The sequence below is a fragment of the Thunnus thynnus genome, chromosome 19, assembly GCF_963924715.1.
Source record: "Thunnus thynnus chromosome 19, fThuThy2.1, whole genome shotgun sequence".
NCBI classification, from domain to species: domain Eukaryota; kingdom Metazoa; phylum Chordata; class Actinopteri; order Scombriformes; family Scombridae; genus Thunnus; species Thunnus thynnus.
In genome coordinates this window covers 4,231,181-4,246,270 of record NC_089535.1, presented here as the reverse complement: position 1 = coordinate 4,246,270, position 15,090 = coordinate 4,231,181, and the positions used below count along the sequence as shown (strand labels likewise).

At 38.6% G+C, this 15,090-nt stretch overlaps 1 protein-coding gene across 1 annotated transcript; it reads right to left on the bottom strand.

Annotated features, from left to right (window-relative positions):
- Nucleotides 1-6,382: 6,382 nt before the first annotated feature.
- pnx (posterior neuron-specific homeobox) lies at nucleotides 6,383-8,104 on the bottom strand. The gene is made up of 2 exons (XM_067574375.1): nucleotides 7,386-8,104; nucleotides 6,383-6,950 (listed from the first exon to the last, which is right to left on the bottom strand). Exons 1-2 carry the CDS (start codon nucleotides 7,504-7,506, stop codon nucleotides 6,490-6,492), a joined length of 582 nt encoding a protein of 193 aa, XP_067430476.1. The 5' UTR covers nucleotides 7,507-8,104; the 3' UTR covers nucleotides 6,383-6,489.
- Nucleotides 8,105-15,090: the final 6,986 nt, after the last annotated feature.

Below are 15,090 nucleotides of genomic sequence, written 5' to 3'. Positions count from 1 at the left end.
ATTCAAAGAACTGCAGTTTTTGGCACTTCAGCATTGGCTTCATTTTTCAGCCCCGGAGGTTGCCGCTTGGTCGGAACTCAAGCCAAAGTCACGTCATGAGAGGTCAGTCGATTGTTGGACAAGCGTGCATGAAAGGCACCTTTGATTATTTTTTAATGCAGATGATTGAAGAACCTGAGTAATGCAAGTAAAGACAGAACTTTTTGATTAGTAACTCTAATGTGATTATTGAATGTAGGAACAGTAACGCGCTACATTACTGCGTTACAGACACCCAACACTGGTGACTACAACAGAAGAAATGATCCAACAAAGACTGAACAGAAAACCACGACTTAAAAACTTGGGCTGCATTTATACTGCAAGTCTTGATGCCCAGTTCAGATTTTCTGCCTGTATCTGATTTTTCTGACCGTCTGTTTACATCTACTTTTACAAGTGACCGATATCCGATACCTTTGTTTACACTTGCTTAACACTTGAAACAACCGGCATGCGTAAACGAGGGTTTGCTTACCGAAAAGGTACATGAAAATAACGTTATACGTGGTTGCATTTTCAATGATGTGTGAATCCCAATGACAGAGAATATCTGATCTGTCCGTTTAGACATTGGCAAATATCCGACTACTATCAGATTTATTTCCACATATGATTGAGACCTGAAACGGATCTGAGAATATCCGATTCCATGTGCTTTTTTTCCTGTTTACACGTTCATAATTATACATATCCAATCTGTGCCGCATGTAAGCAAAAAATCAGAATTGGGTCACTTGTACCAGGCAGTGTAAACGTGGCCTAACTGAACTAACGAGGAGACAAGGTGCAGGTGGGGAGATGGGTGGAGAACTCAGGAGAGGTGAAGTGAGGTGATGAAACAGGGGAACAGACATGGAGCCGATTGGCTGACGAGTCTAGACGCAGGGCAGGTGTGGAGAGAAAAACAGACCAGCGAGGAGCTGCAGGGACACAGCAGGGAAACACAGAACAAACTGAAAATCAAAACCCAAAAAACACACAAACCTCTCGATACAACCGTCCAAGAATAACCATGATCCCAAACCAAAGTACACGACACCCTGACTAACCGAAGGAGGCGGTTCCTCTAAACCTACCACACAAATCATGTCAACAAGCAAAAACCATATGACCAAAAAGGACTGGACAACAGAAGTGTAACACAGGAAACCCCAAAGAGCACAAAAACACAAAAAAAAACAAACAGAAAGTCCTGGCAGGACACAGCAGTGGAGTCAGGGATACATGTTCATGCCTCCTGCTGATGATCTGTGTGTCTACGATGGCTCCTGACTGGTCGAGGCTGGTACAGCAGACTGTAAACCAGGCTGATGTGGATCATCTGGTCTTCTGTAGTTGTGTGTGACGTGTAATGATCGTGAGGTACCCTACTGCCTGTGTTTTGTTTTTATGTTAACTTTAACTTGTGGCGTATGTTTTTATTGTATGTATGTTTTTATGGTCTTAATTTTAAGTTTTTATTCCTGTGAAGCACTGTGAACTTTATTTCTGTGAAAGGTGCTATACTAAATAAACATATTATTATTATTATTGTTCTGGATCAAAGTTGTGGCATCCTAGACCCTAATAACACTCATTTTATCACCACGGCCCTCTGAACAAGCCTGCTTCACTTCTCTTGCCCTGTAAAACATTTTTTCCAGCCTAATGGTCTTTGCACACCAAGTCCGTTTTTGTCGTATGCGTTTTTTTAATCCGTCATCTGACAAAAATTGTTACGCACAGAAACCTTGCACACTGAGTCCAATTACTATATTCATTGCGAAAATTCGTAATATGATGCAAAATGGAGTCGTCAAGCAGTGAAGGTCTTTGCGCACCAAGTCCGTTTTTTTTGTCCAAAATTGTCACACGTTAAAAAAATAAATATGACGTCACGTTGTGTCAATCGCGTTTACACACCGACTCCGAAAGTTTCGTCCGTCATTAAAGTTTTCGGAGCAGGTTCGATTTTTTTGCGTTTTTTTTTTTTGCATCCGTCAAAAGCCTTTACAGAGTTGTTTGACCACTCGGAGCCACCATACACGCAAACTACACAGCCTGGAAACACTGATACTATCAGCTCCAGCAGAGAAGTTACACACAGACTGATCACAGGACGACTATTGATCTTGTCTGTATGTTGCAGCATTTTGAGGCTGTGACCTGAATATCTCCAGATCCAGTCGAAAGGCTGATCACCTGTGATCACCTGTGGTCAGGTGTGATCAGGTGTGTGTGTGTGTGTCTGTGTGTGTGTGTGCTGCCAGCCGCTGTTCAGGATCAATTGGATCGTGGAAATTGGTGGTCTTCTTTTTACTGTGTGGTTCTTTCTTTTTCTTTCAAGAACTTAGAGGACCACAAGATGTTCACAACTATAATACAGACAAATGTTTACACCTCTCAGTGATCCGTACTGGACTCGGTTTTTTATAAATCTCACCTGCACAGTTTGTTTCTTCTCTTTTGTTGTTGTGTTTATGCAGCTTTGTTTTACTGTGCAAATAAATGAATTTAAAAAGTGTAGTCTTTGGCCTCCTTCAGTGTCTGAAATATGACAACTTAACCAGCATGTGTGTGTTTTTATAAGGTCACACAAAGCTGCAGATATGTCTGCTAATACAGAGCTGCTTCTCATGGATGTATAACTATATACAAAGTGACGTATTTAATTATTGGCACAAGGGAAGACTGGATATATTAAAAGAGATGTTAGTAATAAGGCAGCTCAACACATTATAATCATACAGTTACATTAACTGCTGATCCATTTGGGGATGCAACGAGCTCAGGGCAGTTTGTCTCAGAGCCATGTTTTAATGGTTGCCTAGCAATGCTTATGTTATTTAATCAACATGCTAAAGCAGAGCGACAGTATGTATGTATGTAACACTGCCGAGCGACTGGTTTGCCTTCTACATTTTGACACGTGTGCAAATTAAACTTTTTCACACATGCACAAAATATTTCTACAGCTGCAAAACTTTATTAGACATTCACGAACCATTTCACAATCTCAAAATATGAATGATCCTTTTTTTAATGATTTATTAAAACTAAATACTTCATTGATTTGTCTTATCCAACATAATGGATGGACATGTTGAAGAGTTGAGATTCCTCTGACATCTGAGGATAAGATTATGTGCTAAATTACATACAGATGTGCTCAGGCTTGTGTTTGCATATGTGAGTGTGTGTGTGTGTGTGTGTGTTTGTGTGTGTGTGCATGTGTGTGTGTGTGCGTGTGGAAGAGAGACTTCGAGAACAAAGATTAAAGCAGAGAGATGTTCTTTTGAAATACTTTTAGTATGAGTTTAACTTGGCCAAAAAAAGTGTTGGAAGGAGTTTGAACCAGGTGGGATGTCCACTGCAGACCATCTGGTCATTACTATTTCTCTTACACACACAAACAGACACACAAACACACACAGGTTTGCGCAACTATCCTTGTTAGGACGTTGTAATGACTCATTGACTTCCTTTCATTGTGGACAGCCTAACCACAACCACAGAAATGATGTTTTGTCTCATTAGGACCAGGCTTTGGTCCCCATGAGGATTACTGGACTACAAGGTCAGTGTTTAAGGTCTCAGTGGGGTAACAAACACACACCCACACACACACCCACCCACACACACACACACACACACATCAATCTGACACCAGTTAAACCTTTCTGAAGCTGGTCCAGACTTAAATATCTCAAACTTCTCCCATACGAATCCTCTGACTCCTCTTGTAGCGCCACCAGCAGGTCAATGTTTTCACTTGTCTTGTGAAATATTTCAACATCTACCAGATGAATTGACACACAGTTTTGTACAGATGATAAAGATTCTGGCGATCATCTGTCTTTCCCTCCAGCACCACCTGATCAGATACCTTTCTCAGGTTGACATTTGTGATTTATGTGTGAAATATCACAACAATCGTTGGACAGATTAACATTAAATTTGTTTCAGACGTTCATGTTCCCCTCAGGATGAACCGTAATAACTTTGGTGATCCTTTAACTTTTTATTTAGCGCCATTCTCAGGTCAGATATTTTGGTTTGTAACTAAATTCTTCCTAAACTGTTTACTAGAGCTGCAGTGATTAGTTGATTAATTGATGTGGTGATCGGCCGAAAATTAAATTTAAATTATTTTCTGAGGTTTTACAGATCAAACAATTATTGATTGATCAAAAAAATAATCAGAAGATTAATCACTACTGAAAATAATCATTAGTTGCAGCCCTACTAATGACATTCCCGTCAGCCTCAGCTGCACTCTAACATGCTAATCTAAGATGCTAAACATGGTTGACATCACACCAACATGTTAGCGTCATAACTGTGAACATCTTAGCATGCTTGTTACATCCACTGACTTTTCTCCCAGCTTCTTTTTTTTTGGGGGGGGGGGGGGGAGCTTTCTGCCTGCTTGGATTGCCCGCACCTGAACTGCGTCTGATCGTCAGTGGAGCTGTATATCAACCCCCCCTGAACCAGTGCTTCTGCCCATTTTGCCACTGGGCTGCTGGTTGGGCTGGTGCTGTTGAGTTTTTGCTGTTCATACTCTGTGTTGCTGTTGATAGAGCTCTGTGTAACTTGTAGATAATTTTCAGGAAGCCTTGTAGGGGTTCTCTGCCTTTTTTTTTATCTTGCTCTCTGTTTTTTCTCCTGTTTTGAGGCTAGCCAGGGAGCGTAGCATTGTCTTTTTTCCCATTCTGTAGCCCAAGTGAGACTTTTCTTTTCTAGTTAGAGTGGGATTTTGTTTGTTGTTTTGGCCTTGGAGACCCTGATGCCTAAGTTGCTTCCTTTTTTTTACTATATCAGTCAGTTTATCTGTTAATAATCCTTTTTGTTAATAAATGGTTCTCCCTGTTATACTTTGCAATTGTTTTAGTGGCCTTTTTCTTACCATTTTTACAAAGGGCTTTCGATCACCTAATTATATTACTCCTTGTGTTCCCTCTAGACATTAGAGGTCGTAACAATGCTGAATGTTAGCATTTAGCTGCTGTGCTTCACAGAGCTGCTAACATGTCTGTAGACTCTGAGTCTTGTGTGACCCTCAGTGTTAATTTTCTAGTTTCTCATCCTGAGTGAAACCTCAGGAATCGGCTGCTTTTTAGTCATTAAACTGACACATTTTCTGCACTATGTCTTTGCATGAGAAATAAAAAGAATAAGAAATACAATAAACCTGTATTTATATGCCTACATGTAATTATCTCCTACTCGTATCCTATCCAGGCTTACACTTGACAAAATACTGATATCCAATATATTCTACCTGGATCAAGAAGATGTGTTTTCTGTTCACCAAACAGCCAACATTGTCCTATCAGCAGGAACCACCCTGTCAGGTTCCTTTCACCTCATTAGATCATAACATGAACTTGTGTCTATTATTTCTTATGACTATTAAAGCAAAAATATTGACCAAAGTCATAATTTTACATCATAATACATCCCCATGATTGAGCATGAAGCTGTAACTGCACAACGTTATCTCGAGGCTGTGGAAGAATAATTTCCTTGTGTAAACAGTCGGGTCGGTGTCAGCACAGGGGCAACGTGCAGAGTGATGTCATTTAGAGTCACGGACGGGTCAGCGATCACGATATTTGATTACCGGCTGATGAGCACGTACGATATTTGAATGATTTGCCTGTAAGTTTTGATTATTAAAGGCCACCGGTATTCTTTTTGTTTTCAGTTGTAGAGAGGTGTGAGACTCCATTGTTTCTAAATTGAATCATATTTGGATCGTTGCCAAAGTGTTCAAGGTCACGAATGATGTCATTGTGGGAGGAGTTTAAATGGAAGTGATGGAGAGATGAGACTTAGCGACAATGGAAGAAAACCCTGAGATTTGGTGAAATGAGGAGGAGCCCACACTAGGAGGAGTTATGAAGAGTATATAAGACGATGTTTTGTGATCTTGCATTAGGTTTTTCATCCATGGACGAAGCCTTGCTTTACTTGTATTGCAGTTGATGCTTTTACATTGAACTCTGCCTGTTTCAGTGTGTTTCTTTGAGTTTGGATCTTCTTGATTTTTTTTTGGAACACATATCTTGTGGGAGACTTGAAGATTTATTGGCTCATCTGAAGATTTTCCACCACAAGGCCACAAATGGAAAATCACAGTTTAGGAATAAATATTGAAAGATGTGTTTGTGTAGAGATTCATACACATGCTTATATTCTGATTTAAAAGGTGTTTGTGGCATTATGTGAAGGTCAAACAGACTCACTCTCAATGTATTTTAAGCAGCAAAGAACAAACAAAAAGATTTTCAATAAAAATGTTTATCAAAATAAGTTATAGCATAATTACATTAGAAAATATTTAGCATTTTTATCCATTTTCATTATTTAAACTCAGTCCTGTTTGGCACGTTAACAGCTCTCCTGTAAGTGTTAATAATAGGTTTGCTTCAGTACATGTCGGTCCGTAATGTTCTCAGTGCATCATGTGTAATAATGGTGAAAAGGCACCAGAGGCAGAGGTGCAAACAGCGGGAGTGGCGTGCGCTGCTGGCAGTAAAGAGGACTGTAGGTCAGAGACGAGCAGACTGCAGGATGTGATGCGAAGCCGCGCTGCTGCTGCTGCTCCTCCTCCGCCTCCCTCCCCAGCTGCCGCTCCTTCTTCCACTTAGTGCGTCTGTTCTGAAACCAGATCTTGACCTGAGTCTCGGAGAGGCGGAGGGCCGAGGCGATGGCGTGCCGCTCCAGCACCGACAGGTAGTGGCACCTCTGGAAGCTGTGCTCCAGCATCTGCAGCTGCTCCAAGGAGAAGGCGGTGCGGATCCGTCTGCTTTTGCCCTTTGACCCCTGACGCTTCTCCGGACATGAAGCTGCCTCCTCCGGGCTTCCACCTGCTGGAGGAGGATGCTGCTTCTCTCTGAGTTCATCTCTGACAGTAGAAGCTCCTAAAAGAAAAACAAAGTCATGACTGAATCAATTCATAAACTCATACAAGTAAATTAACAGCTGAGAAAAGCTAAATCTATAAAAAATACTCCACACACGTAAAAGTCCTGCATTCAAAGGTTATATAGATGATTATACAGCAGTCAGTGTTACATTATCAGGCTGAATATTACAGCTTTAATGTTGTAGCAGGTCATGGTGCAACTAAATTACTTTATATTTGGACAGTATAATCTATAAAATGCATCATTTTGTATGTAAAAACTAAATAAGTGGAGTAAAAAGTACAATATTTCCCTCTGAAACGTGATGAAATATCTGTTTAATACTCTACAACAAACACAAATAACTCAAATTTGCATTTGAGAGCAGGATCTGACTAACAGCTACACAAACAGGTTGTTTTTTTAAGCTTGAAACAGTTTGATTCTTACCTGCAGCTGCTGCATCATCTACACTTATTATTTTTCTTGTAAATTTTGTGGGGTCCAGAATATCCTCCACAGAAAACGGTGTTCTGTGGATAAGCGGTAGTTTGGCTGCAACTGGCTGCATGTCAGCTCGCTGTGGGGCCGATGAGGACGCAGGTATCAGTGTCCCCTCCTGCGCTCCTCTGGGGGTTTATATATGCGGCTTCTGCACACGCCGCCACATTTACATTTCATTCAAAAAGTGACCCTAACGAAGCGATGAGTCTTTCCGGAACAATCAGCAACCTCTGTGCTTCCTGTGCGGACACGCTCCGGCCCCGTGAGACCCCCCAAAAATGTAAATGATGCGCTCTCAGCTGGGGGGCATCGAGCCTGTTATTTATTGCCGGGCATCTGGTTAAAATGTGCCCCCTTTCTCATCCTCCGTGTTTCTTATTGTGCTTTAGCTTGTCATTATTTGCAAATGTGAGATTTTACGCTGGTAGGACACGTGAACGCCGGTTGTGATGCTAATTGATGGACTCATCAAAGGGAAAGTCTGCGCCTTTTTGTCTCCTGTGTGCCAGTTTCCATAGCGCCGTTTGTCATGTTGAGTGAGCTTTGGTTTAATTAGAAGCTCACTTACAACTTTATGAGAGCTGTTGACCATCTGATCACTGCAGCAGCTCAGCTCTGCTGGTTGAGACACACTGAAGGAAAAATCAGATAAAAGGTTAATAATTTTACACATAACCTCTTCAGGGAATCACTGCTGAAACAATGACTGGACTAATCAATTCATTGTTGGTTACAGCTTCACAAATTTTCATTAAGTTAATTAAAACTGAATATATTTGGTTTTATGAATGTTTAAACTGACAAAACAAGCAGTTTAAAGAGTCACTCTGAGCTTTGGTAACTGCATACATTTACAATTATTAACAACAGATTAACAACTGACAGATGAATCCATAATGAAAATGATGATTTATGCATTTGAGCTCTTATCCAGAGTTCAGCACTAAAGTTTTGGTTATAATAATAGAACCAAACATAAAGAAAAGCAACAATTTATTGTTTTTATGTGACTGTGGAGTGTTTATATTCATGCAGGTGGATCCATCCATCCTTCCATCCATCCATCCTTCCATCCATCCATCCTTCAATCCATCCGTCCATCTATCCGTCCATCCATCTCAACAATGTATGTTATTATTTTAAGAGGAGGGCAGGTATTATAAGGTTTTTTCTTCTCCCTTCTCCTTTTTTGTGTAAAGAATCTTGTTTTTTAGATATACACTGAAGTGATTGAAAAAAGAAAAGAAAGAAAAGACAAACAGCCGAAGCAAAAATAGATATTTGATGTTTTCCCTCCCTGATGAACCATTTCATCAAGCAAACTGTGACCTTACTGTCAACCACAGTTTGTTCCAAACCTCAGAACTTTATTAAATTCTACTGTAGATCCCAAAGATAACAAATATGTCAATTTTGGGGGTTAAAGTGTATAAAATGTTCCACAAGACATCAAGAACATTTCATTTTGGAGGACTGGTGCAGCCATAAAAAGATGTTTTGATTATTTCACTCAGTGTTAACATCATAAAGCTTCAATTAAAATGCTGTAACAGCTAATACAGAACATGTACGATATATATACATATATTTTCCAACCTTAAAACTACATAAAGAAACTGGATGTTTTTAAGGAAACAAGACAAAGTAAAAACTGTACAAATAGTAAGAGCCAGAGAGATGATTTAGAGCATTAACAAGGATTATTTTGAGCTTTATAGAGAATTAAACTGTTTTCAGTAACAATAAATAGATCTTCAATATACAAAATGCACATCTAAAAGGACTAAAAATAACTCTACATGTGTTCATGTTTAACTGGCTGCATCCACAGTTTTAGCTTCATTAACATTAAAAGACCCGTAACAGTCGAATCTTTAAATCCACATTATCCGTTATAGTCTCCTAATACCCAGAGTGACCGTTCCTCACAGAGGGAGGGAGGGTTTCAGAGTCTGGGGGAGGGGGGGGGGGGTTAAATGATCCTGTGGAGGTGAGTCATGAAGGTGGCAGCTGCTGGTTTGCTCCCAGCTACAGACACCTACAGAGCAACTGGTATTGAAAAGACATGAGCAGCCGGCCCATCAGGACAATTAGCAGATGTCACCGGTAGGTTTGACCCTCACTGACCCGACGGCTTTGTGTGACAGGACGAGAAGAAATAGATCGATTCAGATGAAGAAATGATAATGTTTTTCTTATTGTCAATAAATCTCATGTTTGGATCCAAACCAACAGTGAACTGATCTACTAACAAGTATTGTGTGTGTATCAAAGCCTGATATATATCATTCTTCTGTTGTTTAAAAACTATTAAGAACACATCAGTGAGTCACATGGCTGCACTGGGTGACACGCTCCTTCATCATGAAGAGTTTAGTCATGTTAGTTTGTTTAGAAACGGCTTTAAAGACTAATAACAGCGTGCTGTTTTCAGTCAGTGTGGCTCATTGTTTCTACATCACACTTGTGTAAGTTTCATACTGGAACACAATTGGCTCCAGATTCACGTGTTAAACTGAGATTTAAGGTGAAAACAGAGAAACTTTTCCTCCTTCAGCTGATGAATCATTCTGCACAAACACGTCTTTGAGTGGACGGAGACTTTACATTTACATTAGCAGATTTTCAGACTTTAGCATCAAGGTTGTAAAATCAACCAAAAAAATGAATAAATGACAAATAAACCATATATAATTGTAACCTTTGAGAGAAATGAAAATAAAAACAGGTTAATTTTATATCACAAATCACAAATTTGCCTCAAAGAGCTTCATCCTCTGTACAACATACGACATCCTCTATATGATTCAGATCAGGAAAAACTAAACCCTTTATATTTTTTATTGTAAATTTCTATTTTGTATCATGATTATTTGATTTTTGTGTATATTTTGATTGTTATGCACCACAACACCAGGGGAAATTCCTACTTGGCAGTAAACCTGTTTCTGATTCTGGTTCTGATAAAGACGACTTCAACAGTAAATCTTTCCTTCTTTTTCTTTTGTCAGAATCAAACAATCATTCCTCTCATTGATCATTTGTAAAACAAAATATTTCAGGCTCGACCTGCTTCATAAAACTCTGAAGTCATCACAATAATCTCCCAAATCACACAACGTTTATCTTGTGAATATTTTTGAAAGGATGAACTCTTCAATGAGCAACTAACAACTTTGTTGCTTCCTAATAAACACAGTGTTACACCTGATTCAGGGACATATATGCATATATGTTCTTAATTTATTAAATGAAATATGTTATATGAAATATTATTCAATTTATATTATATACAGCAACATATTACTGTAACTAAAGGTTATAGAAAAGCAAATATCCTAAATTGACAATTATGATTTAAACCCAGTCCTGCAAGAGAGTATAAAGGGAAGTTGACATGAGACAAACAATAAAGGACAAAATCCATTGAATACAACTGAAGATATGGAAAAAAGAAACAGAAAAACAGATTAAACAGGTAATATGTGATACTTTTTGTTGTTATGTTTATGTTTCAGAAGTCTACTAATGAAGAGAAGGAAATAGAATCAATTATCTATTAAAATATAATTATGTGATGACTGTTATATTATTAAAAAAGTTTCATGAAGACAGAAAGAAAGATTCCTTTACGTATTCATAACTTCCTCCCACCATCCCGTCGTCACAGATGTGTCTCCACTGCTGGAGGAAAGAGGAGGAGAAAACACGACTATTATCTTCCAAACAATGGCTTCAAGGCATTTATTGCATCACCCAGGGGTGCTCTTAGCATTCCCTTGCTCTTTTGAGACACGTCTGCCGGCACACTTGCCTTTTGTGCTCGACTCATCTTTACTGGTGCAGGAACGACCCCACAAACTGTCTGAGCGTACGTCGGGGTGGTCTTATCTCACCACAAAGCTTCTCATTATGGTTCTTTACTTTGTAAACAGAGAGCTGATGTTAAAGAAGAGAAGAAGACATTTGCACATCAAAAAAAACCAACCAGATCAGGTGCTGGATCCATGATTATTATGTAATCTGTGTACATTTAGTTACTTTTTCAAGCACATTTGGTGCAATTTACATTTAACAACAGTGCAGTTTCATGTCACTGCTTGAAACTATGAACATAAAAGCCTCCTACTGAATTATTCTCATCTACAGCAGATCCTACTATAGACGAGTGAAAAGAGGGTTTTATTATTTGAACATCTGTTTCCATATACAGATGGTGTTATGGATTACAAGATTATAACTGTAGGTCTCTTTATTATATGTCCAAACATATTTCCAACACACAAAATAGGTTTTTTTTCAAGCATTTCTGCAATTTTTGCTTTATTTTTTTTGTGAATTACTGTATTTTATCTCTTGAAGACTCTTAACCCTCCTGTTGTCCTCGGGTCAAATTTGACCCGTTTTCAATTTTTTTTTAATATCAGAAATATGGATTTCTTTCATCTAATTGCCTGAAAATCACATGGATGGTTCCATACCACACACTTTGCAAGTAAAAGTAATGATCACTACTTTCATTGAATTTTGGGGTGTTTTATTAAAATTTATAGGGAGTCAAAATTGACCCGGGAGGACAAAAGCTGCATGCTTAACAGGAGGACAACAGGAGGGTTAAAGTTATTCAAATTAAACACAATAAGTCCTCTACTGTTTAACCGGTAGACGATGCAACATGTGATGAGACGTCCCAGGTAGACTTTACTTTATTTTAAAGTTGAGATGAAATGAAACATGCCTTTTTAACACTTTTAGATCACATCCCCGGTCATAATGTGAACATATTTAACAATATGTGCCAAAAAAATGCATCAAATTCCAAGCTTGATTTCTTCCTGTAAAACAAAATATAACATGTGCTCACGTAGGCTCGAACCAACCGATTTCAACCAATAATATCACGACATCCACCCATCAAACAACTTTTAGTGGCACAGAGCGAAGATTCATTATGATACGTCCGCTTTTTAAGAAGTCAGAGGCCAAAAAAGTTTAGAACCACTGGAACAATATTCAATAAACATATTAAATAGAACTGATATGAAATGATTAGATTGTAGTCATTTTAAATGTGACTCTAATAAACGGCCTTTGACTCTACATATTTATAATGAAGCATAACTTCAAAGAGCAGTTAACCTCCTGGGCTTCATCTGGCCAAAACTTACATGAATAATCAAATAATTAAACAGAAAACTTGTGACTTGTGAATGTAGATTTTGGCTGCTAAAAACCTGACAGAGTTCTTCTTCTGTTGTCGCATCATGTGACAGCACACAGAGCCATAAATTCAGAGTCTGAGATGGATTTTCATTCTTTGGAATCTACTACGTTTTCAGGTTTCAGCCAGAACCGCTGTTTCTGGCTGCTTCAGAAGCTGCAGAGATCCTGACCACCAATCCGTCATCCTGAGAGGAAACGACGAGCGGATCTGCTTACAAATCCAAACAGCGACTCAGCTTCCGCAGAGCAAACCCAGACTACCACCGTTACACCTAAACATTATGATTCTGTCTGACCGAGACATTTTAATTCAGTTTCCACCACAGGAAACATTTACCCAAAATGTTGTGAACTGTCACTCTGAAGTAAATTATGTTCATTCTCAGACCCAAAACTTGTCATCAAATGACTCTTTGAGGTTATGCTTCATTATAAACTTGTAGAGTCAAAGGCCCGTTCTTAGAGTCACATTTAAAATGGCTACAATCTCATCATTTCATATCAGTTCTATTTAATATGTTTGTTGAATATTGTAGCAGTGGTTCCAAACTTTTTTGGCCTCTGACCCCTTAAAGTCCAGATGAAACAACATTTTGAGTGCATCTAATTTCCACATCGTGATGTATTTCCAAGTGAAACAGGACAGACAGGCGGGACGTAACATTGGGAGGATTTTGATTTGAATGTTGATAAGTGGACGTGTCATAATGAATCTTCACTCTGTGCCGCTAAAAGTTGTTTGACAGGTGGATGTCGTGATATTATTGGTTGAAATCGGTTGGTTCGAGCCTTATATTTTGTTTTACAGGAAGAAATCATGCTTAGAATATGATGCAAGAATACAAAGAAATTGATTTTTTTGTATTTCTTTGGCATATATTGTTAAATATGTTCACATTATGACCGGGGATGTGATCTAAAAGTGTTTTCATTTCATCACGACTTTAAAATAAAGTAAAGTCTACCTGGGACGTCTCATCACATGTTGCATCGTCTACCGGTTAAACAGTAGAGGACTTATTGTGTTTAATTTGAATAACTTTAAGAGTCTCGAGGAGATTAAATACAGTAATTCATAAAAAAAAGCAAAAATTGGAGAAATGCTTGAAAAAAAACTTATTTTGTGTGTCGGAATTATGTTTTATTCTGTATCCTTTTCTGTCCTGACATCTCATGACCCCTTAGATTAATCCAGAGACCCCTTACAGGGGTCCTGACCCCCTGGTTGGGAACCATTGACTTATTGTAAAGTTGACACGAGCCCTCTACAACTACTGACACTTTTTATATCTCTATCTGAGTACATTATACTGCGTATATATGTCCCCATTTAAAAAGACTCTGCCCCCCCCAAAAAATTCAACTCCTGGTTTCTTCGTCTTCGATGACAGAAAACTGAAAATCTTTAGTTTTTGCTGGTCAGACAAAACAAGATATTTGTAGACGTCACCTTGAACTCTGGAACTTGTAACAGGCATTTATCACAATTTTAGGACATTTTATAGACAATTAACAATTTACAGTTTTTCTCAGTTGCTTCGACTCAATTCTCATGAAATTCCTCACAACATTGTGTTACTTATATACAACAAAAATACTATTTCTCATTCTTTGTTATCATTTACAAATGTTTTAGCACATTTAGGCAAATGACTAAGTACAATTGTCTACAATCTAAACAATTGTTGTATATGTCTTTGTGATCAAAATAGATTTTGTTTCTTCTCAGTTGAATAATCTGGTACAGGAGGCGTTCAGTGTTGGTGAAAACATGACGGACAAGACTGTTTGGAAATTAGAAGCAGAGGAACTCAGAGTCCACTGTCATTCTGACAAAGCATCTAAACATTTTAACCACCACGGTTTTACACAATGTAAAAGCAACGTGTCATTTTGGTGGCAATGACTCATTGGCACAATAACTTAATTTTGAAACATGAATAAAGGTTTTGCAGGTTTACTACAGTGTTTTTCTGCACGTATGAGCTGCTGCTTCAGTGCTGAGAAAAAAAAAGAGAAATGTGCAAAAGAAAATGAGAAAAACTGAAAATAAATGATAGATTAATCGAAAATGAAAATAATAGTCAGTTGCAGCTTAAGTCATGTTATGTTTGTAAATGTGGTATTTTCCAGGAATATGTTGTGTCATCGTTTTTATCTGTAGTAGTCTGTCAGGGATCATTATTGTTGTCTTTAAGATTGTTTCAGCCCTGAGGAACCAGACTGGCTCAGTTCATTTTGAAGTTACTGCAGGCAGGACAGACTCATGTTACAGTTATTATTGTGTATAAACAGCTGATGTCAGCGCTGTATTACAGACAGTTTTGGTAAAACCTGACCTGTCGTACCGCGGTTCACCTGCAGCGTCGCTGTGGAGCTTCGCGGCTTCAGCAACCCGGAAGTTGTTCTCTCAACCGTCTCTCGCGAT

Excerpts from the sequence above, each read along its gene's own strand:
- pnx (XM_067574375.1), bottom strand. The coding sequence starts at position 7,506 with ATGCAGCCAGTTGCAGCCAAACTACCGCTTATCCACAGAACACCGTTT. Across the intron at positions 6,951-7,385 it reads AGATGATGCAGCAGCTGCAG|GAGCTTCTACTGTCAGAGAT; the intron begins GTAAGAATCAAA and ends TTTTTCTTTTAG.